Source organism: Pseudopodoces humilis, chromosome 14 (genome assembly GCF_049639895.1).
Source record: "Pseudopodoces humilis isolate 2021_Gansu_Grassland_sample_001 chromosome 14, ASM4963989v1, whole genome shotgun sequence".
Classification (NCBI taxonomy): Eukaryota; Metazoa; Chordata; class Aves; order Passeriformes; family Paridae; genus Pseudopodoces; species Pseudopodoces humilis.
In genome coordinates this window covers 8,617,996-8,642,262 of record NC_142213.1, presented here as the reverse complement: position 1 = coordinate 8,642,262, position 24,267 = coordinate 8,617,996, and the positions used below count along the sequence as shown (strand labels likewise).

The window sequence follows — 24,267 nt, the reverse complement described above, 5'->3', positions numbered from 1 at the left end:
TTCTTGAGTGATGCTGATGTCAAAATTACTCTTATGCATGTGCCTGAAAGCAACATTTGACTTCCCAGGCTGTGTGCTGGAGAGAGCTTTGGTGAGCAACCAGCCACGGGGCTGGGGCTGGCACAGGGCTGTGCCAGTGCTGGAAATGCATCTGTGGGGGTCTCAGCTGAATTCCTGCTGCTGCACTGCTGAAGCTCCCTGCTGTAATCACCCTCTGCCAAAGTGCTGTGCATTGCCAGAGCTCTTGGGCTCAGGAGTGGCTCTGCTGCACAGAGATTCGTGTCTGTGTGCTCAGTGGATTTGGCCAGGAGAACAGCTAGTCAGGGAAGCTGAGCCCACAGCATCCCCAGGGGGTTTTGTAGGATTCAGGGAAGTAATTCCAGTTTGAGGAAGATAAGTCTCCAGGAGAATGAAGATAAAGTAGAGCAAAAGCTCATTTTGCAGAGAGAGCTGAGTGCTGCCCGCCCTGCTGGGACGAGCTTTGTGCCACAGCAGCCACCCTGCAGGTGTGTCCTGCACCACGAGGGTCCCCAGACAAGAGGTGACTTCTTTACACCATGGCAGGCACCACTTACCCAAAAGGGGCTGTGATTCAGTACCAGAGCTGTTTCAGACAGGGCTGGTGGCTCACTTCCGTCAGACAGCACCTCATGAGCTCGAGACTTTTGTGTTTGCCTTGATCTGGGCATCAAGGCAGGGCTGTCAGTGAAAGTCCTAATCCACTTATGCTGGCAAGTTAGAGCAGGGATGAGTTTAGTTAAAGAAATAACTTTCCAGGATATAAATGGATGGATAAAATATAATTCTATTAAGGGATCCTTCCAGTCCTTGAATGGCACTAGTGATTGTGTGGGAATAAGAGGCACAAAGAGATTAGCAGCAATCTTTATTTCCCAAGCAGGTTGTCTGCTGAGATGCTGTTACATAAACTAAATGTTCATGTGTTAAGAAGTAATTGTGCAATTTTGTCTGGAGGGAGTCCTGGGCAAGAGCTGTTTCATAAGGGCAGAATTAGGAGAATTGGTCCATTGAGAAAAGTATATTTTGCAAATTTTAATTCTGGGTAAATGGGAACAAACACATTCCTGTGCCATACCGAGTGTCTCACCAGGGTGTTGCCAGGCTGGATGTTTGTAAGGAAGTCAGAGGAGCTGATGTGCCAGATGTGCTGGGTCCCCCTTGGGCAAAGTCCCCCCTCTGGGGGGATGTACAAGTACCCATTTCCCTCTTAGGGAACATCCAAAATAACTTGTGAACCTGTTCCAGCTGCACAGATGCTGAAGATGCCCTGAGTGACACCAACCCCTCTCTTCTCCACAGGCTGTCCCCACTGGTGGCTGGGGATGCTGAGGGGGTGGGTGATGTTGCAGGAGGGCACCTGGAGTTAAGCCTGTGGGAATTCTGACTGTAGCCTTCATCTGTCCTTTACATTAAAGTTGTCTTTCTTTCTCTTTCTTTCTTTTTTCCTGCTTCCTCCCCTGCCTCGTTCTGCCCCTCTTCCAGCAATGTGGACACCAAGGAGCTGTGTGGTGAGTGCAGTCCCTCCTTTTGTGCAATCATTGTGTGCATGAGGGCCTTGGAAGGTTGCACGAAACCCAGGACAGACTGCAGTGCTGTGGAGCTGGGGGATCTCAGCCCTGCTGCTGCTCTGCTCTGCTCCTTTCCACAGCAAAGTTGGCAGAATTCTTTCATTTTCTTGCAACACAAATGGGGTCAGAGCTAAGCGAAGCATAAGGATCCCGTTCAATAACAAGCTGGAGTTTAATTTCTGGAGATGTTGTGGCTTCCAGCTTCACTCTGAAGTTCAAAAACGTGTATCCCTCTGCAATACCTGTAACATGCTTCTGCCTGGGCCAGCCTTCGTGTTTCCCAGCAGGATGCCTCAGGGGTGCACCACCTCTGCTGTACCTCCCACAGCTTGCCAAAATTAAAGGCTGAACAGAAAATCTGTGATAATATTTTGTCCCACACCTTTACCAGAATGGGAATGTTTCCTGCTGGGATTTCTGAAGGGCTTTGCTTCTATAGGAGGTGCTCACTCAGATGTATTTTTCTGTGGATACTTGATATTGGGAAACATTTCCTGCACCCCAGCTTTTTTGGGAGGAGATGGAAAGAGAGGTGTGTGGCCTTGCAGAGAGCTCATCCATCTCTCCTCCCCTCCTGGATGCAGAAGAACATATGAAGCCATCCCAGCAGGTCTTCACCATTTACCTTCATCACTTTGCCACTAATTACAGCCTTTGCAAGTCAGGCTGGGAGTGGGTTGTGCAGACAGAGATGGGGTTACTGGGTGCCTGTGCCAGCACCAGATAGTTACTGCTTGTTCCTGACTCCTTAAAGACTTCTCTGTCCATGGGTGTGCCTGCACCAGGACATTGACCAGGGTTTCTCTTCTCCTGCTGTACTCAACCCCTGCCCACACCATTTTGATCACCCAAGCTGGCAGCAAAAGCAGCAACATTTCCCCTTTCCACTGGTTATTCCTGCTTGTCCTTGCTTTGGTATGCAAGAAATGAGGACTTCCAAAATCCTTTTGGTTTTCTGAAGATGTGATGGGCTTGTTCCCATCTCTCGATTCTTACTGCATTAGGTCTCTCTGCCAGCTGACCCAAGAAGTCAAATCCCCACAGCTTGTACCATCAGCTTTGCCAGGAAACCCAGGGGTAACAAGGGCACTGTTTGACCCTTGACAGCTTTCTCCACCTCTCTGATCAAATCAGGATATTACATGGCTGTCACCCAGTGTGATCCCATCTCGCTGCCTCTCCCAGGGGTGAAGCTGCCAGGAGAGGAGGGAGATAAACCCATCACCTCCTGGGGAATGCTAGGGGAAGGAAAAGATCGATCAGCACAAGTTCCTGCCTAGATCTGTTATCTGCTGAACAGCTGCCCTTGCCTGTGATTTATTTGCTTGCTCCTCTTCTAAGTATTAAACATAAACCCTCAGTTTGTCTAAATGGGAGCTGTGGGGTCTCTCTTGAAATGGGTTGTGTGCTATAAAATGTTGAGAGCATCTTAAAAGTTATTTCTTGAGCCCTGCAGCTTCACATGGAAAAATAATGCTGAACCAGTGGAGCTGAACACTTCGTTACAGCCAACTCTGCTCTCCTCCCGTGTGCTCCTTGGTCAGCCTTAAGGGCTTGCTGTGCCCACAGCAGCTCATTCCTCCTGAAATGGATGGGTCCAGCTTTTTATTTCAGGACTTTTTCTAAGTCCTTACCTATCAGATCTGCTCAATTTTTCTTTCCCAAGTAGGAAGGAAAAACCAAACAAATGCCCTGCAATGAGAGTAAGCTGTTTACTTCTCACGGAACAGCTGCTGTCAGTCATGCTGTGACATTCCGGTTTCTGCCAAAATCTTCTTCCCTTTGGATATGTTCTCAGACTGTAAATAGCTATAGGCACTTCTAATTAAGCCAAGAAAACCTAATTAGTGGGATTGTTTCCTGAAGTGTATGTCTTGCTGCACTCCACAGAGATGTCACCTCAGTGTGAAACTCCGTGTCCTCGTGCTGAGGAAGAGCACCAGTGGCTTTTAAGGAATAGCTTTTTGCTGTGCTCTATGTCAATCACCAGAAACAGGGAAAGGACAAAGGTGGCACAGAGAAATTGTGGCTCCCTCTCCATGGAGAACACGTGATTTCGGGCCCAGCTTGCAGCCTTGTTCTTTTCCTTTCAAGGCAAATTTTACTCTCAAAAGCTTGTTCAACCTGTGATTGTGGGCTGCGGTGTAAATGTGATAGGAATGTAGGGAAAGATGTAAGGCCAGTCTCAGCTCATATAAATTGGGGTGAAGTGGAAGGTATTTGGATACTTTGAGTGGCAAAGAATGTCAAGGGAATGGAAAAGGGATTTATTTTGAGACCTCTTTCTCCATGCCAGCAGTAGGAGGGAGAGAGACCATGTACAATCAAATGCAGAGGTAGGCATAGAAATAAAGAACCTGATGAGTTATTTTCAATGGGAGCTGCTGGATCTTACATCTCCTTTTCTGCAATGGTCACAAACTTCATGGGAATCACACCACTTCCCATCCCTGCAGGACAAGTTGTGACTTTGGCCAAGGATACAGAGTATAAAAATATCCCTGGAACCATCCTCTCAGGTTTATGTTGCCACCAATAATAGATCTTGCTGTGCCAAGTAGCCTCAAGTTACATAAACATGTTCCCATCATATTTCTCTTGGTTTTCCCAGACTATTTTGTTGACCATATGGGAGACTATGAAGATGTTTTGGCCTCCCTGGAGATGCTGAACCTCTCCATCCTGAAGGCCATGGACTACACCAAACGGGTGAGTGCTCCTTCCTGCACCTCACGTTTCACAGGCTCAGAGTGAGGGTATAAAAGTTGCATTAACAGAGCACATCTGTAAGGTCCTCATCCTCTTCAGCAGTGCTGTGTCCTCCTGCTCTGCAGGCCTCTGGGTCTCTCAGGTGGGATTTTGAATGCATGAGTTGCTGTTAGCATCACTGACAGGGCTTTTGGAAACTTCATGTTGTAGAGCTGCCTTTAAATCCAGCTTCCACCTTGGAAGGCATCCTGCTTTCCAAACACAGTTGCTCCTGTGTGAAGCTGCTCTATTAGAAACAAGAGGGCTGTGTGTTTGAAGGACTGCAGAGGAATCATGCAAGCACCAAAACCGAGGCATAATGACCTGGTTTACATGTGCAATGTAGCCCTAAATCCTTAAAGATCCATCATGTATGTTAATGATACTGGATTATTATAGACAGTGACACTGATCAAGAAGCATATTGAAGTTCATTTATGAATACCTATAAAATCTGAGCTGATGTACCTTATAAACATCCCTGCTGAGAGGTGCACCACTCGTCTGTTGTCTTACCAGGCTGAGAGAAGTGTTTATAGAGCTTTATTTCCTTTGAAATTATTTTCCTGTCCTTCAATACCACATAATAGTGCAACTGGGCTGTGTCAGTGATATTTATTGCCCCAGGTTAATCAATCCCTTCTCCTGCTTCCACCTTCAACCACATTTGCATTGTTCTTTTGTGCCACAATGAATAAAAAGTAGTTTTCTTCTTCACTGGTGAGCAGTAAGGTGGTACACTGAGGGCCAAACCAGGGAGGAAGGTTTTGTCTTTTCCAAGCAGTTCTAAGCACTTCCCAATCCAACTGCAGCCCTCCTGCAAGCAATCCAAATTGTAATCTCCCTTCCATCTATTTTTGAAGCTAAAAGAGAAACTCAAATTACTCCACATCAAAGAAGTGACAATGATTTCAAAGAAGTTTCAGGAGTCAGAACAGGAAATGGCAAATTTCTCTCCCTTCTTGCTGCTAAGTAAAGAGCTTGATTTCCTTGCTTGATCAAAATCCATCCATTTTGATGTTTATGAGGAAGGCAGCACGGAAAGTGAAGGCACATGTTTAACAAATTGATATCTTGCCATAATAAATTAAAGGCAAAAGTCTTTGGCCAAGCCCTGATCTGTTTGAAGTGTTAGTGATTTTTTTATCCACATCAGAAAAGGATTAAAAAAATCAGGACAACACTAATAGTTTGTTTTTTATGATTAAATTTCTGTGTCTGTTCATGTCTCATTTATATTCATTATTAGCAATTTTCATGACCATCAGGTTTGCCAGCTATGTAATTTAAATAAATATTAACATGCTAATAGAGATCTTAGTAATTCATTCCAACTTGCTGTTCGTGATGCCTTTCACCACTGTTTTTTCAATGTGATGTGAATATATATGACTAATTCTTCCTAATATTTTGCAAGAGGAAGGTGGTCTATTCCCTGCTTATAAATTAGGCATCTAAGCAGTTGGGTATTACCTTGTGCACGAGACATCTGCAGCAGAAGCAGGATGGTTATTCATAATCCAAACCCACTCATAAGAAGAATGCCTTTCTCCCTCCTTAATTCAGCAAACTGTGGCAGGATTCACCTGCTTTAATTGCAGCAGGTCAAGGTTATTTACCTAAACCTGAGCTGGTCACCTCCATCGTGAATTTGTGGAGAGAAACAGGGAGATCTGGAGCACTGGAGGCCTTCCTCCTGTGACACTGAAGGATCACAACACTTCATCTCAAATGCAGCCATTTCCCAGACCAGGTGAGGGAGTGCTGCCCAGCATCCTCCCATCCCCTCATTTTATCAGCCCATGGGGTGTGCTGCTCTTCACTGCCTGGCAGATTTTTGGCAAGGGAGCAAGCAGAGCAAGACTCCATCACAGAGAGGAGCTGGCAAGGAAGTGTTTAATGAAAAACACTGTTCCCCACTGTGATTTTGTGAACAAAATGGTACAAACCTCATCAATGAATTATTCAAAGGCAGGCACTTTGTTCAGGTAAAGAGGCAGGGGAAAAGAAAACCCAACAGAAAATAAGTTATTGTGGGTGTAGAGAAACCTGTCTCCAGTGTTCACACAGGATGTATCTGGCTTGGAAGGAATTTAAACCTTGTCAAGTTCCACCACTTTGCCATGGGCAGGGACACCTTCCCCTAGACCAGGGGCGTGTAAAGCCCCACCCAGCCTGGCCCTGGGCACTTTCAGGGATGGGGTAGTTTCCTTCTGCTCCATCTGCTCCCCATGGGAAGCTGTAACCAAGAGTCCCATGCTGATGGGGTAGCAGGATGTTTGAAAGATTCATACATTTAATATATAGTTTTAGAAACACTGGAAGAGATGAAAGGTGGCCAAAGCAGCAGGTTTTGGTAGAGTTAAGTGTGGTTTTGTGTCCCCTGATGCTTGAGCCTGTTGCTGTCCCTACACCTTTTATTGTGGCCAGATCCTGCAAAGGGCTGGGTGATGGTGCTGAGCACTGTGAGTTGTGAGCAAACTGCTTTTCTTGTGAGCTGCTCCAGCTTCTCCATAATAAAATACACATTTCCTAAGCTGGAGCTATCTATCATTTAGGAGTGTTCCTATTCCCTCCTTTTCAAACAATGTATTTGGGGCAAACAGTAAATGAAGTTGAACCTTTTTCTGTGTTGTCTCTTTGAGGGGTGCCAGCTGAAGAGAGGGCATGGGGAACCATGGCATTTAATTGCTGTTTATATTTCTCACCTTAAAAGACAACTGATTATTTCTTGCTCATAAAAAGAGAAAGCAGCAATTATCTCGTGCTGGAGGACCTCGTAAAGCATCAGCAGTAATTAGATTCAGAAGTGGAAGGTCTCACACAGCAAAACAAAATCTGTCATTGTAATTATTTTCCAATACAGTGATGTCCGTGCTGCATTAAAATGACTGCTGGTGACAATTGGAAATGCAAAGTTAAATTGGAGAGAAAGGAAATGAACTTTTGGGTCCTAAATAAAGCTGACAGCAGGAAATGTTCCTATACAATTCTATTTTACTGTTGTATAGTGCAGTCAGCAAATAGCAAAACCAGCATGACTGGGAAGGTTTGTGTCCAGTGTCAGAGGGCGTGTGGAGCACGGTGGGAGCTGGGAGAGCAGAGCCAGGTTGGTGCTGTCCCTCCCCCTCAGTCACTGAGTCCCCTGCCTTAGGGGAAAGTGCCCACCCTATGCTTCCACCATCCTTGTCAGCTTTGGGGGTGGCAGGGGAAGTGCCCAGGCTGGCAGAGGTGGTGTCTACCACTGCACGCCCTCACCCAAACAGCCCAGGAAATGTGACTCTACTTGGTAAAAAGCCTGTGTGGGTTTCTGAGAGGCTCAATTAGCCTTGTTTCTGTCAGGTCCAGTTTCCACTGCCAGCTGCACTAGGATTGCTCCTGCTTCCAGCTTCTGCCAATTAAGCATTTTTGCAGGACTGACCATGGAAGCATCCATGACCTTAAGTGGTGAGGCAAACTTTAAAAGCAAGCTGCAAAGAAATCCAGAAAATGCTGAGTGATGAACATTTTCAAGGATGAAGCAGTTCAGATTTAGTCAAATCATTCCTTCCTGGGGATGCTCCTGTTGGGCAGCAGACAGGTCCAAGAAGCCCTGGTGACTGACCTTGGTGCACGCCCTGTCCCAGATGGAAGGAGGGTGGAACAGCAGCACAGTGGTGGCAGCTCTGGGTTGTGCCCAGCCCAGAAAATGTGAGCTGCTCAAGGCTTCTCATAGATTTCATGTTCTGGCCTTGCCTCACGGTGGTTAAATGAACAACAGCTGAAGACTTCTGGTCTGGGTTTGAAGTCTGTGGGGTGCCACTGCAGTGCAGCACAGGCAGGTCTGAAACTCTCCTATGATGCAGTTAAAGATGTAATCACAGTGAATGGCTGTGGCTGAAAAAAGAAAAGCACGGTGATGGGTCAGTGAATTGGTAAAGGATGAGTCAACTCTCCATGTGTTTTAAATGACACATTTCTGAGCAATTTCTGTATCAATTTCTATAGCAAAAAACAGATGCTGATCTCTGGAAAAGTTTTGGACTTTTGTAGTTGAACAATCTGAAAGGGAAGGAGGTGCTCTTGTTTAGCTTCTCCGAAAGTATTTCTGCAACTCTTCTCTGAAACTAATTTAAGAAAATATTGCACCACAAATTAAAACAAAATGTGCTGCTTCGGTTCTGCAATAACTGAATTTTCCCCAACTTTTCAGACTCCAGAGCAGAAAGCTGCTTCCCCATGTGATGCCATCCGGAGCGATTTTCTTGCCAGCTCTGCAGGGCTGTGCATGAGATCCAGCTGGGCTGCCAGACTGTGGGGAGCAGGAACTGGCAGGGGGATGAATCTTAAGGTCTCTCTTGGAACTTATTTTTAGATTAAGATCCTCATTCATTGCTCTTCTGTCTGTTGCTGCAAAGCTCATGTCCCTCCATTGTCTCTGAAAAGGAAAAGCATCTTCTCTGGAGGTCTTGCTTGGGCCGTCCTGGCTCCAGATCTCATGGACCTTCTGTAGGACATGGTTTTCCTCCTCTTCTCTCCCATTTTAGGTCTGTTGCTCCTGGGGTTTAGATGAATTGTATGGTGAAGGTGTCAGTGCTGTTGTCTTGCCAAATAGTCTGAGAGCAGCTTTGAAGGAGCCACCAAAAGGAAAGGCAGTGAGCAAGTCAAAACATAAGCATGTGGCACAGCCAGGCTGAGCCTTCAGCAGCTTGACCATCCCACACTGCTACATCTGCAGGGTCCTTTGAATAGGTCTTGTTTGGAAAACAAAATCTTCACTTTCCTTGGAAAACTGAAATAAAATATGGATCAGATTGCTGCCTTGTGGGTGCTAAGTACAGCTAATTAGGAACCTGTGTGAAGCAAAAGGCTGATTAAAGCCAGGGTGTTGAGAAGCAGGAGGCCACACTTCCAAGCCTGTTCTTTGCCTGCTGGGTGAGTGGACAGGGTGCAAAGGGTCAGAAGCCTCTGGGTCCACAGGTGACCTTGGGGATGTGCAGCAGAGCCCGTGTGTGGGCCAGCAGGTGCCTGCCCCTCACATCACTGTGGCTGCACCACAAATGGTAGGATTCCAGTGCAGCAGGGAAGTTCTCTAGTAGTGAGAACAGAGAAGTCCTGTGATAAATTGCTTGGGAATGGTCAATAGCAGGAAATCTTCAGGACCAGAAAGGTAAGCATGAGAAGAGTCCAACATTGAGTTTTGCAAAAAGAGGATTTTACAGCAAAAAACTTTTCAAATCCATATGATGCAGTTGTCATTTTTTTAATCTGAACAGGTGTCTCATTTGGTTTTTTAGAACTGTTTTGGGAAGGCTGAGGGTCTTTCATATGGTAATGCTTTCATTTATCAACTATTTAAATGCCTGTTCTCTTCAGGTTTCTCCTACTGATTATGTGCCAGGCAATCAGTTTTGGGTCTCTGCTTTGGAAGGGATTTAAAAGTCAGGGGGAGGGAAAGGAGAAAGAGGCAGGTCTGAGTGTTATTTTAATTATAAGAAAATATCTCTTGGAAGCAAACAGGCAATTATGAGCAACGAATTTAAATCAGCCACTCAGAGATTGCAGTGCAAAACATGCCTGGTTTTTAAAAGGCTGGGTGGGTGGAAGATAACCTCTCCATCATCCTGGGAAGAGGCTTGACGGGTGTTTTATGGCATGGCGATAGGTTTGTTGTCGGGTTTTGTTTTTTTAACTGGAGGAAAAGTGTGGGTGAAACAGAGTTGCCTTTGGTTTCCAACTGAAAAGCCTTCTCAGTTTGGCAGCATCACTCTGTGGGTGTGCTTGGACTGTGGTTATTAACAGTTGGACAAGTCAGCATTGTCCCCAGGCGTGGTAATTGTCAGCCAATTTGGCCAGTCTTGCTGAAAGCCAGCACTGGGAAGCCTTGTTGGTCAGGTTGTAACCCTGTGAGGCAAAGGGAAGATGTGGGGAGGTCACAGTGGGTCTCTGAGTTAGTGGGTGGTGCAAAATAATCTATATTTTACATCCTGTAGTCTTAATGAGCTGAATAGTGACCTTTAAAAATGCCAGCAAAGAAGCTTTGAGATGTTCAACAACATTAAAACTCTCATTCCCCAGTATTTGATACCCACAATGCCCATGAGAGCCCATTTTTAGGCATCCATTTGCAGTGTCTGGTGAGGGAAACTTGCACTGGTTGGCAAATCCAAACAGTCCACAGCATCAAAATCCCAGTTATGCTTTGCACAAGTAACACATCCCAGGGGTGTTTTCATTAATCTGTGCCAGAATTTGGGCAGTTTTGGGTGGGCACATGTGGCAATGAAAAGCTGGAGGAGCTGTGGTGGGGCTTGCTTTGAGGGAACTGTTAACCCTGTGTTGGCTGCCCCTGTGTGTGGGAGGGTGCATTACAGACACGTGAACAGCCTGTGATGTGAAGGAGGAGGGTGGATTTGGGGCTTGGACCTCAGCCAACTGACCAGAGACCCAGCCCTGGGCAATATTTCCCCAATAATGCAAGCTGTCCTTTTCCCAGTCTTCTCTCATTTCTTAATGTCTCTGTTTCACTTCCTGCTTGTCAAATCATGACACTTTCCAAGGCTCTCCTGAGAGCCATCAACACAGAAATCTCAAGGCCATCCTTTCAATGATGTTTTTACACTTGCTGCTCATTGCAAACACTCACAGTCACCTGTTTGCAGCAGCAGAGGTCAAGGCCAGGCAGCTCAGCAAAGAGCTTGCCTGGAAATGATGGATGGAGAAGAGCAGGCTTGGAGATGTGCAAAAGTTTCTGGCACAAAACAGCTTAATTGAGCAGCAATTATTATATGATCTCCATAAATATTTTAACTTCTCAAGCTAAGTAAGGAGGAAATAACTCTTCAGGGTGGAATTAATAAAACCAAACCTCATTAAATCTCAATAGGATAGTCTGACAAATGTTTTAATAAGACAATGGGAAGGATCCCTTTATAGCTGGTCTTTTTTATGGTTTGTTTTTGCAACCCTGAAGAAGACACGTGGTAGAGGAGAGCCTAAGGAATTGCTGAAAAAACCTCTAAGCACATGCATTTCTGATTCAGCTCCTGAGAGCAAATGTCACAGCTGGGCTGGCAAATAGCCAGTTGTTAAGTGGGGAAAAAAAAATCACTGTTGTTCGATTTCAGATCTATTTGACTTACTTTCCTGTCAAAAAGCATCAGATCTTCACAAACACCCCAGTTTTCTCTGCACTGGCTGGAATAGCTTTGTACCCAACACCCATCCGTCCATCCATTGAATCTGTATGCAGGGAGTTAAACTGATTTAAATGAATGTGGGAATCACCTGTTTGATTTTTCCTAAAGCTGAACCAAGCTTATAGGCTGTGGTTAGGTAATAAAAAATCCAACATTTAACTACACATACTCTCACAGCTTCAGCATCACCGTCACCTCGTTGTGCACCACCATCTGCCAAGGATCACCATGTCGTGCATATTTCCCCAGAAACACTGTGGCTGCAACAGGGAGAGGAGCACATTTTCTTGTGTTAGACAGAAGTCATTAACTGCTGCTGATTGGATGCTCAGAAAGCCATCAAGAAGCTAGTGCTTCCATACCAAACCAGGGCGAGAAATCAGCTCTGTGATCAGTTTCCCCAAAGGGTTTTTCCCCTCAGTTCATTCTTCCTTTATGATTTAATACTGGAGATAAAGGCAGAGATAAAGGCCCTCTGGGTTCCTGCAGTGCTGCTCCAGTTGCCATGGAAATAACCCTTGTTAACATCTTCACCATAGAACAGGAATAATTTGCTTTGGGGAGCTTGGGGTGCTCGTGCTGTGCTGCTGCATGCTCAGATAACCAGCAGTGCTGGGACCACTCCAGTCCCCCAAGTGTGGTCGTTGCTGATGGAATGCAGGGAGCCAGGAGCATCCATCCCTGTCTCATGACTCCAAAAATTAGTGAATTCCTCCCAGAGGAGTCCCTGCCAGGAGGTGTGAGCACAGAGGGACAGACTGCCCAGCAGGGTTTCGCGTGGGCAATGTGCTGTCCCAGCAGGCACGGATGAGTGGGAAAGAGTCTGGGAAAAAGTGGTGCTGATGAGCTTGGGTTTAGGAGAGCCTCTTTTTCACTGCAAATATTTTCAGCTCTGCTGAGTGGTTTGCTTCAGCCAGGGCTGATGAGGTCAGTGGCCACTAGGTCTGTTTGGGCTGCTGTTGAACTGGTTGGAGTGGTGTTGAACCAATGGTGGGTTGGTTGGGTCAGTGTTGGACAGTTTGTGCCAGTGTCCATCTGGTTGTGCCAGTGTCCCACCTCTGCTGGTGGCTGTCAGGAGGTGTAGGAGCAGGACTGTGCCACGGGCAGGGCTCAGCAAGGCTGTACTGGGAAAGGGGCCCTGGCTGCTTCGTGCAAATCAGTTGTTCTATTAAAATATTTTTAGGTGTTCTTTGTCTTGAAAAAGTTTGTATTACCCTGGGAGCTTCTGTCAGTCAAACAACACATTGAGCCCTGTAAATCATCCCAAGCCCCTTGAACTTCAGTGCTGGGTTGGCCGTGCTGCTGTGGGCTAGGGCTCTGTACAACGTGCTGAACTCTCTGAGCAGGGATCTCCAAAGCACAGGATGCACTTTTCACACCTGCACCCACTGCCTGCAAGGCAACGGTAAAGTGATTTAAAACCATGCCAAAGAGAGCAAAGGGCTTTGGATAGCACCTCTTTCCACCGTGGGGCGTGGAGGGGAGCAGCTTGTGCATGGGATGCTGTGTGGGTGCTGGGTGGCCAGAGGTCCTGGTGGTGCTGGGTGGCCAGAGGTCCTGGTGGTGCTGGGTGGCCGGTGCTGCTGCTCACCGTGTGCCTCTGCAGGTGTACGAGAGTGGCAGCAACGTGGACCAGTTCGTGACCCGCTTCCTGCTGAAGGAGACGGCGAACCAGACCCAGTCCCTGCTGAGCTCTGTGGAGAGTGCTGTGGATGCCATCGATGAGCAAACCAACCCCACAAGGTCAGCAGCATTCCTGCCCTCCTCCGGTGCAGGAGGGTGGAGGGGGAGGAGGAGGGCAGGAGGAAGAGGATGCTTTTGTGGGGTGAGGGAAACGCAGCAGACATTGTGCAGGAGCAAAGGGGAGCTGGGTGAGTGTCTGCCCTTCCCTTTGCCTCCCTTCCCAGCTTCCTGAACTCCGGGGGCTTTTCTCCCCCGCTCTCTCCTTTCTTGTCCCTTCCTCTCCTGCGGTGTCTGAGGTCCCCCTTAACAGGAGTGTTGTGTGTGGGGATGCAAACCTGGGCCAGCACCCTGGCACTGGGTTGGGCAGCGCTGGCTGCACGGGGCTGCCTCTCTGAGCAAACCCAGCGGTCCCACCCAGGACAAAACACAGGAGGAGACCACTTCAAGATTTCCCAGGTGCTGCCAGGGCTGAGCTATAAGGAGTTCCCAGCAGCAGAGGTAAAACCTCAGCACAGCGCCCTCGGTGTCAGTGCCACACAGCTCCCCGGAGTGCCACTGTCACGGCTCTAACCGGGACAGGCTGCCATGGAAACCCGTCTGTTTGTCTGATGTTCACGGAACGAACCCTTTCCTGCTGTTCCTTCAAAGCAGGAGGCCTCGGGATGCTTGCATGGGGATGTTTTGGCTTCCCCCAAGCCATGGGCGGGCAGAGGGACACATGGAGAATGAAAATCCCAGCTCCCTCCTAAAACAGATTCTGTGGAACACACCTGGGCACCATCCCATCAGCTTTTCTAGCAGGAATGCTGTGGGTTTCATCATCTCACATCTTTTTCTTCTCTTTGTTTTGTGGCAAACCTTGAATAAAAAGAGGTAGGAGGTCCAGCAAAACCATGAAGAGGAAACAAACCCAACATCAGGCAGAGCAATTAGAGCCCATGAAAGACTTTGCTGGCTTTAATTTGCTCGTGTGTGAGCCCAGATCATAATGGGGAGCATTGTAGTTGCTTTCTCATGAAGATAATAGCTAAAAAGAAAAATAAATCCTACAAAAAATTATCTCCTGCATCCGCATGAAGACAAAGGGGTGGCCTAAAAAGCACAAAAATAAAGGGCTGTAGAACAAAGTGCGAAGGCAGAAGTCCAAGATGGAGACACCTCATTAAATTGTGGTTTAAATAAATCTGTCTGGTTTTGCCTAATTTCCTGTCTATTGACAGGGGATTGTCCAGGACCAGCAGTGGTATAATTGCACAGCCTGTAGCAAAGGGATGCTCCTGCAATCTTTATTGTTGTTCTTGCTTGCTTATCTTGGAGATGTTCTTTGGGACCAGATCCTCATGTCGTGTTCCTGTCTATATGGTGGAGCCCACACTGGCTGATTTTTGGGGTAGCTGGGGAAAGAGAACACAGCAATTGTGCTTTGGAGGAGCCAGGTGCCAGGGGAGGGACAGGAGGACAGGGAGATGCTGGCTGCTGTGGTGCCCACTGGCTCCAGGGCACTCAGCATGTTGTCCCCAGCTGGGAGCTGCTTGACTAACAAGAGGTGCCAAGAGGAGCCAGGGCTCCCAGGCACCTCTGTCAAGAGTCAGCTGGCACAGAGCTGCTCTTGCTGGAAGGAAACAGTGGAAATCCTTTGAGCTGCTCAGCCTCTCCCTCTGTGGCGCAGGCTGCCTGTTGGTGGAGAAGAAAGGAGAGGGTTGTTCTTCCCCAGACCCATTCCCATCTCACACACAGGGATGGCAGCTGCAAGCCCTTGTGACAATGGCAGGTCTTGGCATTCTCTCTGGTTTGCAAATAAATGAGGTCCTGGGAGGACCACTGAGGATCTGGTGCTGAGTGGTGGTTATGGATGCTCCATCTGTGGAAGTGTTTCAGGACACTTTTTTGGATCTTTGAGCAACCTCCAGGCCAGATGGGCTTTGTAGACCCAGACAAAGAAAGCAGGTTGGAGGAAAAGCTACAGTGGATGTGTTTCCATTCTCCAGAAGAACTGCAGCTGCAGTCTGTTAAGGGGATACACAGCCTCTGCTCATGGGCAGCCATTTGGGCATGGGCAGCCTGGATGACAGCAGCTTCTCCTGTCTGAAAGTCACCATAACCACAGCTCTGCAAAACCAGCCCCAGTAAGGTGCAGCTGGCTGGGCACAGCTTCAGGGGCCTGAATGCTCCATGTTTCAGGTGTCTGTCTAGGATAGAAAAAGTCCCTGAAGGCTGCTGGTGGTGCCAGGAGGGCTGTGCTGTTCCACAAGCAGGAAAGAAACGTGATGGCTGTTGGGAGCAGCCCATTGACATTCCTCTGTTTCTGACCTGTTCCCCACACTGGCTGATGCCAAAGGATGGTGCAGGAGGGAAGCCTGCACTGCCTGGCCACGGTGTGGGCACTGCAGCTCCCCAAGGGGTCTGACATCATTGGCAGAGCCACCAGAAATGATGCTCCCCAGAGCTGGCTCATGCCACTCTGTGCCTGCCCAGCTCTGCTGTCCTGACCCCCTGTGTGCTCTCTGGTTGCAGGCACTACCCCAGCAAGGATGGTCACGGCCTGAGTGACACCTGGTATGACAACCCCGTGCCCAGCTACTCTCCCGCCACCTGGATGGTCCCCAGGGAGCAAGGAAAGAGCTTCCAAACTGGTAAGTGCTGGCTGCCTGGGGTGGCTTGGAGCACTCCAGTCCCAGCAGCAGCACAGGGCTCTCAGGGGGTGCCTGCAGGTGCCCCTCACTCCATCACTGTCTCCTGGCTCTGCACAGGTTCCCCCGACACCAAGGCAGAGGGGCTGGAGGGGCAGATCAACAGGCTGGCCAAGCTGATCGGCAAGCTGGAGGACAAGGTAAGGGCCAGCATTCCCTGTGTGGGGCTGTCCTGCCATCCCAAGGACAATTCAGGGACCTTGTCCCAGCTGTTTTGAGGCAGGGGTGAGGACATGGTGTTGGGGATGTTTGTTCTAATGGGAGCACAGGGAGTTTTGGTGAAGGGTCCTGACCGGATGTGCAAGCGGATCTTGGAGCCCATTCCCTGTAGAGAAGGGAGCAGAGTCATTGCAAATGCTGGGGACAGAAACCCACCAAGCAGGGGGGGACACACAGCCTCAGCCAATCCACCACCTCCTCTGCTGCTTATTCCCTTTTCCCAGACCCTCTGGTTTGACCTGCACCAGCGGCTGTCAGACAGCGAGAGCACGGCTTGCACGGTGAGTGTGCCCAACCAGCACCCCTGGGTGCTGGGGTGCCCCTGCAGCACAGAGCCTCACCTGGGGGGTCACTATGTTTCTGTGGGTCTCACCTGCTGTGTCTGGGGGCTCGGCAGTACCTGCTCCTGGTGCGGAATGAGATGACGGTGTCACACAAGCACCTGGGCGAGTTCTGCAGCTCCCTGAAGCAGTACCTGAAGAGTGTGGCCGGCGAGCGGGACTGCTTCCAGTGGGTACCATCAGCAGCTGCATGTCGGGGGCTGGAGAGATGGGGGGCTTGGCGTGGGCTGCAGTGAGGACCAAGTGAAGGACTGAGGCAAAACAGCCAGGATTTGGGATGCAGTCATGGTCAGCCACCAACACTGCTTTTGCATGGAGTGCTGGGATGGGCGGGCTAGCCCTACCTGGGCTGCTGGGGATGGGTCCCCCCTCAGTAGCCCACCCTAGGGCACACCTGTGGCTGCAGAGGGGGGAGGGATGCCTCACGATGGGGGCTCACCCACTCTCCCTGTTTCTGCCAGTGTCACCGCAGTGAAACTGCCTGATGGGGTCACCTTCATCGTCTACGAGTTCTGGGAAACTGAGGAGGACTGGAAGAGGTAGGAGAGGGGATGAAAAAGCCCATTTTGGGATGCTTGGGTGTGGAGGGTTGATAGAGCAAGCTCTGTCCCCTGTATGATAGCAGCACTGAGGAGCTGTCTGTCTGTCCTAGTGCTGCCCCTGTAACAGGACAGGGTGTTGGGGTGGGTCTCTCTACACCTCCCACCTGGGAGTGGCTTTGGATGTGGTGATGGGTGGGGTCAGTGTCCTGAACCAAGGCAGGGTGCTCTGCACGAGGGGAAGTGAGCAGGATTGCTGGCACCCAGCCCTGCCAGAGCCCGTGGTGCTGTGAGGGGCTGGGATGGTGCTTCTGGGGAGGGCTGGGTGTCACCCACTCTCTCCCACCCGGGTGCAGGCACCTGCAGAGTGCCACCTGCAAGGGCTTCCAGCACGTGAAGGTGGACACGCTCAGCCAGCCTGAGGCCATCTCCAGTGTGGCCGTGCCAGGTAGGAGGGTCGCCACCCCAGAGCATGGGGGACAGGGACCCCTGGGCAGCCAGCACCTCTCCAGTTGTTGGGGAGCAAGGGTGGGCAGGTGCATGGTGTGCAGGACAGCGTGAGCTGAGCTGGCTGGCTGGGGGTCAGGGTGATGTGGGGCTGGGCAGGGGTGACCCTCCAGTGATGTTCCCCTGCAGCTGCCTGGTGCACCCTGAGCCGAGAGTGACGGTCGGTGCTGGGGACCCGCCAGCACCTGTCCCCTGTGCGGGGTGGCCGTGACTGGGGGAGGTGTCAGCGTGACCTGGCTGCAGTGAAGGAAACTCCCGTGTGTGTGTCCCCCACCCCAGAGAGTCCTCCCTCAGCTACCCCATCACCTGGGTCATCTCTCCCGGGCGTGGGGTGGTCTCGGGGGAAAGAAGGACTGCCAGGGAGGGGCTGGCAGGGTTTGGGGAGGGGGACATCCCCCTGACATAGGTAGGTGGGGAGGGGGGCAGTGGGTGCAGACAGACAGGCACTAGGGAGCAGGAATGGGAGTGGGAGGCTGGAGCCACCCAAGAGCAGAGAGTGGGTTGGGGGTCTGTGCAAGTCCCCAGGGGCCACCCAGGGAGGAGACTGTGGGGGTTGAGGCTGTGCCTGGTGCAGTGTCTGTGCCTGCAGGGATGGAGACCCGTGTCCCAGGGGCGAGTCAGGGTGCTGGCAGAGTGGCAGTGGGGGTTTTCCTGCTCCCAAGGTGCCCCTTAGTCCTTTCCAGGTGTTGGGGGGGTCCCAAGGGTTTTCCTTTGCATGTGCACAGTTGCAGCTGGTGCCTGGCAAGTGTGAAGGTGGCTGCCTCCCCTCCTTCCTGGGGTCTATAGTTTGTCTGTGTGTCTGTCTGTCTGTGCCAATCCCACACTCACCCTGCCGTGCATGGGGGTCCCTCAGGGTGTGTGGCACAGGACCCTTGCCAATACCCTCTCCTGTCTTTATTAGCCACTGTACAATGGGACGGCGACTCCAAATAAAACCGCCATGGGATCCAGTGGTGTGGCTGTGTTGGGGGTGTGTGTCCGGGAGGATGGCGGGGGGGTCTCGGCGGGCTCTGTGGTCGCTCAGCGCAGCAGCCCCAGCACGGCCAGGGCAGCGCTCTGCCCGCACACGAAGGCACCGCCCAGAACGGAGAGAACGCCCCAGGCGATGAGAGCAGCCCTGCGGCGACACAGCAGAGGCTGCCGGGGTAGAGCTGGCCTCAGTAGCGGGCCACCTCTGTACCCCAGCTGCTCTGGAGCTCTCTGCAGGGTCCAGCTTCCTCTGCCTTGCTGCTCTGCATCACTCCCAGTCGATGGCTAAAGAGCTCAGCAGCCCCTCTGGGCCAACCCCAGTCTCCACTGCAATGACACACAAACCTTGGTCAGCAGATGCCACCACAAGGCCACCACGAGGTCGCTCCCAATTCTGCCTGCGCCCAGTGGTCCTGCTGAAGGAGCAGAGACCCGCATCCACCCACCCTGTGCTCGGCACGGCCACTCCCACACAGCCCCAGCTCCATCCCATCACCACATGCTTCCAGCCCTGTCCCCTACCCGGCTCCAGCCCCAATCCCCGGACCCCTGGGTCCAGTACCTCCGTGTTCCCTCCTCCCCGGGCACACAGCTGCCCTCGGCCCCATACTAAGCCTCTGGGATGCAGCACTCACCCCAAACCCAGCTGCTGCTCTGTCACAGGGTCCTCAGCACCGTGATCCTTCCCGAACTGTCCCAGGCAGGCTGGGACTCTGCCCTTGCAGTCTCCATCGCCCCAGCTCGCGTTGTCCCCTCTTCTCATGACAGGCTCATACTCTGGCAGGTGTCCCCAGGGGACCTCTCCAAGCCTTTGTCACCCACCTGGGTGCCCCTGCTAACCTTCTGCCTTGGCCCCTCCTGCACTCTGGCACCCTTTGGGGCACCCTCACTCCTCCCCACATGTCCATGGGCCCCCCCAGAGCACCCTTCTAACTAAGATCCCAATGTCCTGGGGTGCTCCTTCCACCCACCACACAACCTCCATCCTCACTCAGACTCTGCTGCTCCCCCAGGAGCACCACAAACATGCTTAAACACACACTTATCCCAAAACTTTCACCAGCACCATGTCAGGTCCCCCTGACATGGGCTGCAGGTGTGCCCTGGCCCCTCTAGACAGGAGTGGTGATAGGACACACCACCCTGGCAAAACAGGTGCCAAACTCCTGATGGCCTCCTGTCTTGGGGCACCCTGCCCCTCTGACCTCCACCCCAGCCCACACTGGGTGGTGTCCCAGTGCCACCAAACCCCACAGCTCTTCTGTCCCTAAAGTCACTCTGGTACCTGGGCACCTCCTTGATGCCTGGACACAGCCCTGGTACAGCCCCAGTAGAGCACTTCACACCCACATCCCCTTCCTCACAGGGTTCCCACCTTGACCAGGGTGACCCCCCGGGATCTGCCTGGGCCATGGCCCATGGGATCCCACACCCTGCCCCTTCCCTCGCCCCCACCGCTGCTGAACGCACACACTCACTTTTTGCGTGGCCCAAGGCTGTGGGTCCCAGTCATGCACACGAGGCACAGCCCTGCTGTCAGTGCAGAAGCTCAGCCCCAACACTGCACCCCTCACCCAGCCCCACTGCATTGTCCCCCACAAGCACAGCCCTGCACCCCCAAAATGGAGCCAGGACAGGCCACTTCCCACTGCAGTGACGTCCTTGGCACCAGTGAACCCCTCAGCACTTTCATCCCTCCCCGGTGCCCAATCTTGCCTGGGAAGATGAAGATGAAGAAGGCGCTGATGCCCCCGATGAGTTCGATGACTTTGCCAATGTCAGGGACGAACAGGGCGATGGCCAGCGTGGCAGCCATCCAGGTGACCGTCAGTGCCACCCGGCTGCGCCGCTCGCGTGCCTCACACTCCGCCACGGCCCCGCGCTTCGGGGCTGCCCACAAGTCCTTCACCACGGATCTTGGAGGAAGGATTGTGAGGGTGATGACACCCAGGGGAGCTGCGCCAGCTGGGGGGACACCTGGCTTGTCACCACTCCCCTCACCTGCCCAGCAGCACCACAATGGGGTAAATGGTGACAATGGAGATGCCAAAGAGCAGGCGAGCGACAATGACAACCGGGTCATTCCCTGGGTAGGACATCAGGACATCGGATGCCACAGCCTCACCAAAGGTCAGGTAGCCATAGAGCCCTGCTGACAAGGAGGTGGGGGTGGGTGGCCATGCAGTGAGCAGGACAGAGGAAGTCTGAGAAGGATGGATGAGCCAAGGGGTGAGGGGACCCCCGGGGCAAGGAGGAGTGAAGGGTTTGGTGCTGGGGTTACCAGTGAGGGAGTAGATGAGCAGGCAGATGAGCATGGAGAGCACAGAGACGGTGACCCAGTGGGAGAAGCTCTGGTTGCGCATGCTGCTGTAGATGGCCACACATGCCTCGTGGCACTGCAAGGCAAGGGGGGATGGTGCTGGGGCCCCATGCAGGGACAGCCCCCATCCCCAGCATCCTCTCCCCCACCTGTGGGTGCCCTGTCCTACTCTGCCCCATTCCCAGGCACTTGTGTCCTGGCACAGTCACCTCTGGTGACAGCCACAGGCCCCCCTTCCTTCAACCTGCCCTTCAAGGGACAGCATCCCCATAGTCTGAGATGCCATGGGGGGTTGCTAGCACTGCCCTGGCAGCTGCAGCCAGGGGGGCCAGGGTGACCTACCTGGAAGCCAAAGCAGATGGTGGGAATGACACTGAAGATGGAGATCCAGGAGGAGGACCTGTGGCATGTGGAGAAGAAGCACAGAACAAAGGGCATGAGGCTCTCATGGAGAAGAAACCTTCATGTCATAAACTGTGCAGCCTCGATGCCACTATGGGAATCTCTTGCCCAGTGATTCTGGGAGAAAGGGGTATTGCTGGGGTGAAAGCTGGGGCTGGGAGCTACCATCCACTGTGTGTTGTCCCCAGCTCAGCCCCACCACACACACACAGCCCAGTGCCACCCCAGCCCTGCCCCCATGTCACTGCTCATGCCATGGAGTTCAGGGCAGGAGGGACATGGGGCTGACCCTCCTACCTGGAGGGCTGGGGGGGCTCAGTCAAACGCAGGCTCTCTGCCTGCAGGTAGTACTTCAGGATGATGACCAGAGTGAGGTAGCAGGCAGCCAGTGTGCCCAGGATGCTGTCAGGGCATGGAAGAGTATCAGCACACAGCCAGGAGAAAAGGAGGGGTGTTGCCATGGCCCCACAAGTTCCTGGGAGGAGGTAACCTGGGGTACACGGTACCTAGGAGTGGGCTACCACAGGGATAGCCCAGATGGTACCTGGAGTACTTCTGGAAGCCGATCTCCCTGGGGACAGAGAGCGGGAAGATGACGAGGACGCAGAGAGCTGAGAGGGTGAAGCGCTGGTCCACATACCAGGGGGGCAGCTGGGGGACCCCATTCAGTGTCCCATTGGGGTACAGGGAGTCACACACTGTGGGGAGCAGCAGGGGGTCAGCTGCGCCCTGAAAGATGGCCCAAGGAGGTCGGGAGCATCACACCATGGCAGAACTGGGGAGCCCCATGTCCTCAGAATTTCCAGAAAAACCCTAGGGGTAACCCCAGCCCACGTGGGACCACCTTCCCTCACTCCTGAGAGCTGCCGGCCCCAAGCAAGCCCTAAACACAGTGAGGGGAACAACTCACGTTTCTCCAGCTGGTCACCCACCACCCTGAGGAGGGCCACAGAGATCATGAAGAGGTTGAGGAGGAAGCAGACCTCACAGAGCTTCCCCACGGCCGCCCCGCACACAGCCCGGACCACGGCCTGGTAGGTGGGCTGGGCGCTGAGGGCCGCGGCATAGCCCAGCACCGCCAGCCCGCTCACCAGGAACACCAGCGAGCCCTGCGGGGACAGAGGCAGCAAGAAGCACCATACCGAGCCTCCATCAGCCCCAGACCAGACCCGGCAGGGCCACAGCCAGGGACCAGGGTACCGGCCAGACCACCTTGTGGCCCTGGGTAACAAAGGTCAGCAAAAGGATGGGGACACAGCCTTATATGATACTTTGGGTTTAGATTTGGGGTTTTGGGGCATGTTCGGGAGCAGACACCCATTTACTTTGGGTTGAGCTACAAGCCAGCTACAAGTGTGGCTTCAGCTGCGAAGAGCATCCCCAAGGCAGCACCGCAACAACAACCTAAGTCTGTCGCACCGCTGCCCTCGCCGGGGTCGGGACGGGGGTGTCGTGAGAAGGGGGTCCCTGCCGGCTCCCCAGGTACCAGAGCAGATGCGTCCCCTTCCCTTCGCTCCCTCCCCGGGCCGGCGCCCCCGGGCTCCCCTCTGGGGCTGCCGCTGCCGCATCCCCGAGCGCCCGTGTCCCCCCGCCCCGAGTCCGCCCTTACCAGCTCCACCAGGAGGGCGGGGACGGCCCCGCCGGCCCTGCCGAAGGCCCAGGGAAAGCTCAGCAGCCCCGCGCCCAGCGCAGACTTGAGCAGGATGAAGACGGCGCCGGCGGAGGAGAGCCCGGGCGAGGAGAGCCCGGCGGAGCGCCCCGCCGCCGGCAGCAGGGGCCGGCCCTCGCCCGCCGCCCGCTGCATCGCGGCGCGTCCCGGCAGGGCTGAGGGCGGCCGAGCGCGGGCCCCGCGGGGCGGGCACGGGCAGCGCGGACCCCCCGCCCCCGCGGGCCGTGGGGAGGGGGCGCCGGGGGCCGGGCGGGAGGCGGCGTAGGAAGCACTGTCAGGAGCTCACCAGGGCCAGCCCCGCGCTGCACCCCCGGCTCGCAGAGCGCTCCTGCGGAACGCAGCAGCCCCTCCAGCTCCCAGCGCGGGGCCGGGCCAGGCGGGCTGGGGGCTCGTGCTCTCGCTACCCCCGGAATTATCACCACAGGACTGGACGGACTGAGGCCTCCCTCATCCTGCTCTGTTCAGCCAGGCGTGAAATTGCCTGCAAGGGGCATTACGGAGCGCCCCGGGAAGGGTGAAGGAAGGCAGCTGCAGCTCACACCTCTCAAAACTCGTTGGATGCAGGATGAGGCCAGCACCCCTGCGTGCCTCTGCAGCAGCTGAAAGCCCACTGGTGTTTTCCTGCACTGAGAGACTTTGGAGAGCAGCCATTCCATCCCAGCCCTTGCTCCACGCAGGCAAAGGGGATGCCAGGATAACAGGATGGCATGACTGATGTTGCAAAGGACCTGCACAGAGGCTGCAGCCCACAGGAATGTGGGGCCCATTCCCGACATGGGGGACACAGAGCAGCTCTGTGCCACTCCTGGCACATGCCACTGCCCCAGGGCTCACAGCACACAGGCCCTACCGTTGGCTGACAGCCCCTAATGCATTTTTGATTTCCCAAATATGTGCCCTTTTGATCTTGGTAAGATGGATAAAGAGACTTTAATCAGCTGCTAGGAGGAATTATGGATGGCTAATTGTGCCTGCCACCTCCATTACATCTATGCCACCTACAGGGCTTATAAACACTTAGAAGGGCTCTTCCAAGCCTTCATTAGCTGCACACCAAAGGCTTCAGAAATAATTGGCCTCTACGACCTAGAAATTGGCCACTGGGCTGTAAAATACCAGCCACTGGGAAAGGCTCTTAGTTCAGACTGTGCTTTGATACAGCTTGATTCTGGTTTCAAGCCTGCAGTGGAGCTCTAATCTCTCATTAGTGCTGCAATGAGGAGCAAGTCTCCTTATTAGCACTGACCTAAGAAGTGGTACCAAAGCTTTCCAGTCTCCCTCTGATGGAAGAACCTCAAACCAGAGGTGCAGCTCATTTCCCACACCAACAAAGCAGCTCCAGACAGCTTCTCTGCTCAGTGGCTCTGGGTTTTGTCCCTCATATTTTTCTCCCTTTTTCCCATTTATCTGGGT

The 24,267-nt window shown here is 52.7% G+C and overlaps 2 protein-coding genes across 4 annotated transcripts in view; one reads left to right on the top strand and one right to left on the bottom strand.

Moving 5' to 3' along the window:
• NECAB2 (N-terminal EF-hand calcium binding protein 2) overlaps positions 1 to 18,428 on the top strand; it is an 85,841-nt gene extending 67,413 nt beyond the window's left edge. For 2 of the 3 annotated variants that reach the window (XM_088062271.1, XM_088062272.1), the window contains exons 4-12: positions 4,201 to 4,298; positions 13,122 to 13,258; positions 15,713 to 15,831; positions 15,949 to 16,028; positions 16,332 to 16,388; positions 16,505 to 16,617; positions 16,910 to 16,987; positions 17,344 to 17,435; positions 17,624 to 18,428. In XM_088062271.1, coding sequence (XP_087918397.1) covers positions 4,201 to 4,298; positions 13,122 to 13,258; positions 15,713 to 15,831; positions 15,949 to 16,028; positions 16,332 to 16,388; positions 16,505 to 16,617; positions 16,910 to 16,987; positions 17,344 to 17,435; positions 17,624 to 17,652 — 803 coding nt within the window. In that variant the 3' untranslated portion in view covers positions 17,653 to 18,428. Of the gene's footprint in view, positions 1 to 1,503; positions 1,530 to 4,200; positions 4,299 to 13,121; positions 13,259 to 15,712; positions 15,832 to 15,948; positions 16,029 to 16,331; positions 16,389 to 16,504; positions 16,618 to 16,909; positions 16,988 to 17,343; positions 17,436 to 17,623 lie in introns of all 3 variants that reach the window. The other variant, XM_005526333.3, reaches the window with a different exon arrangement.
• Positions 18,429 to 18,466: 38 nt separating this feature from the next.
• SLC38A8 (solute carrier family 38 member 8) lies at positions 18,467 to 22,989 on the bottom strand. Its single transcript, XM_088062347.1, has 9 exons — positions 22,795 to 22,989; positions 22,096 to 22,294; positions 21,730 to 21,883; positions 21,483 to 21,587; positions 21,126 to 21,183; positions 20,465 to 20,859; positions 20,180 to 20,379; positions 19,942 to 19,993; positions 18,467 to 18,611 (listed from the first exon to the last, which is right to left on the bottom strand). Exons 1-9 carry the CDS (start codon positions 22,987 to 22,989, stop codon positions 18,515 to 18,517), a joined length of 1,455 nt encoding a protein of 484 aa, XP_087918473.1. The 3' UTR covers positions 18,467 to 18,514.
• Between the last annotated feature and the right edge of the window lie 1,278 nt (positions 22,990 to 24,267).

What these genes read in the sequence shown, in the direction of transcription:
- SLC38A8 (XM_088062347.1), bottom strand. Translation starts at nt 22,989, where the DNA reads ATGCAGCGGGCGGCGGGCGAGGGCCGGCCCCTGCTGCCGGCGGCGGGG. An exon ending in GAGCCCCCCCAGCCCTCCAG is followed by an intron (nt 21,184 to 21,482) that starts GTAGGAGGGTCA and finishes CACATGCCACAG; the next exon opens with GTCCTCCTCCTGGATCTCCA. An exon ending in CCATCTGCTTTGGCTTCCAG is followed by an intron (nt 20,860 to 21,125) that starts GTAGGTCACCCT and finishes CTTGCCTTGCAG; the next exon opens with TGCCACGAGGCATGTGTGGC.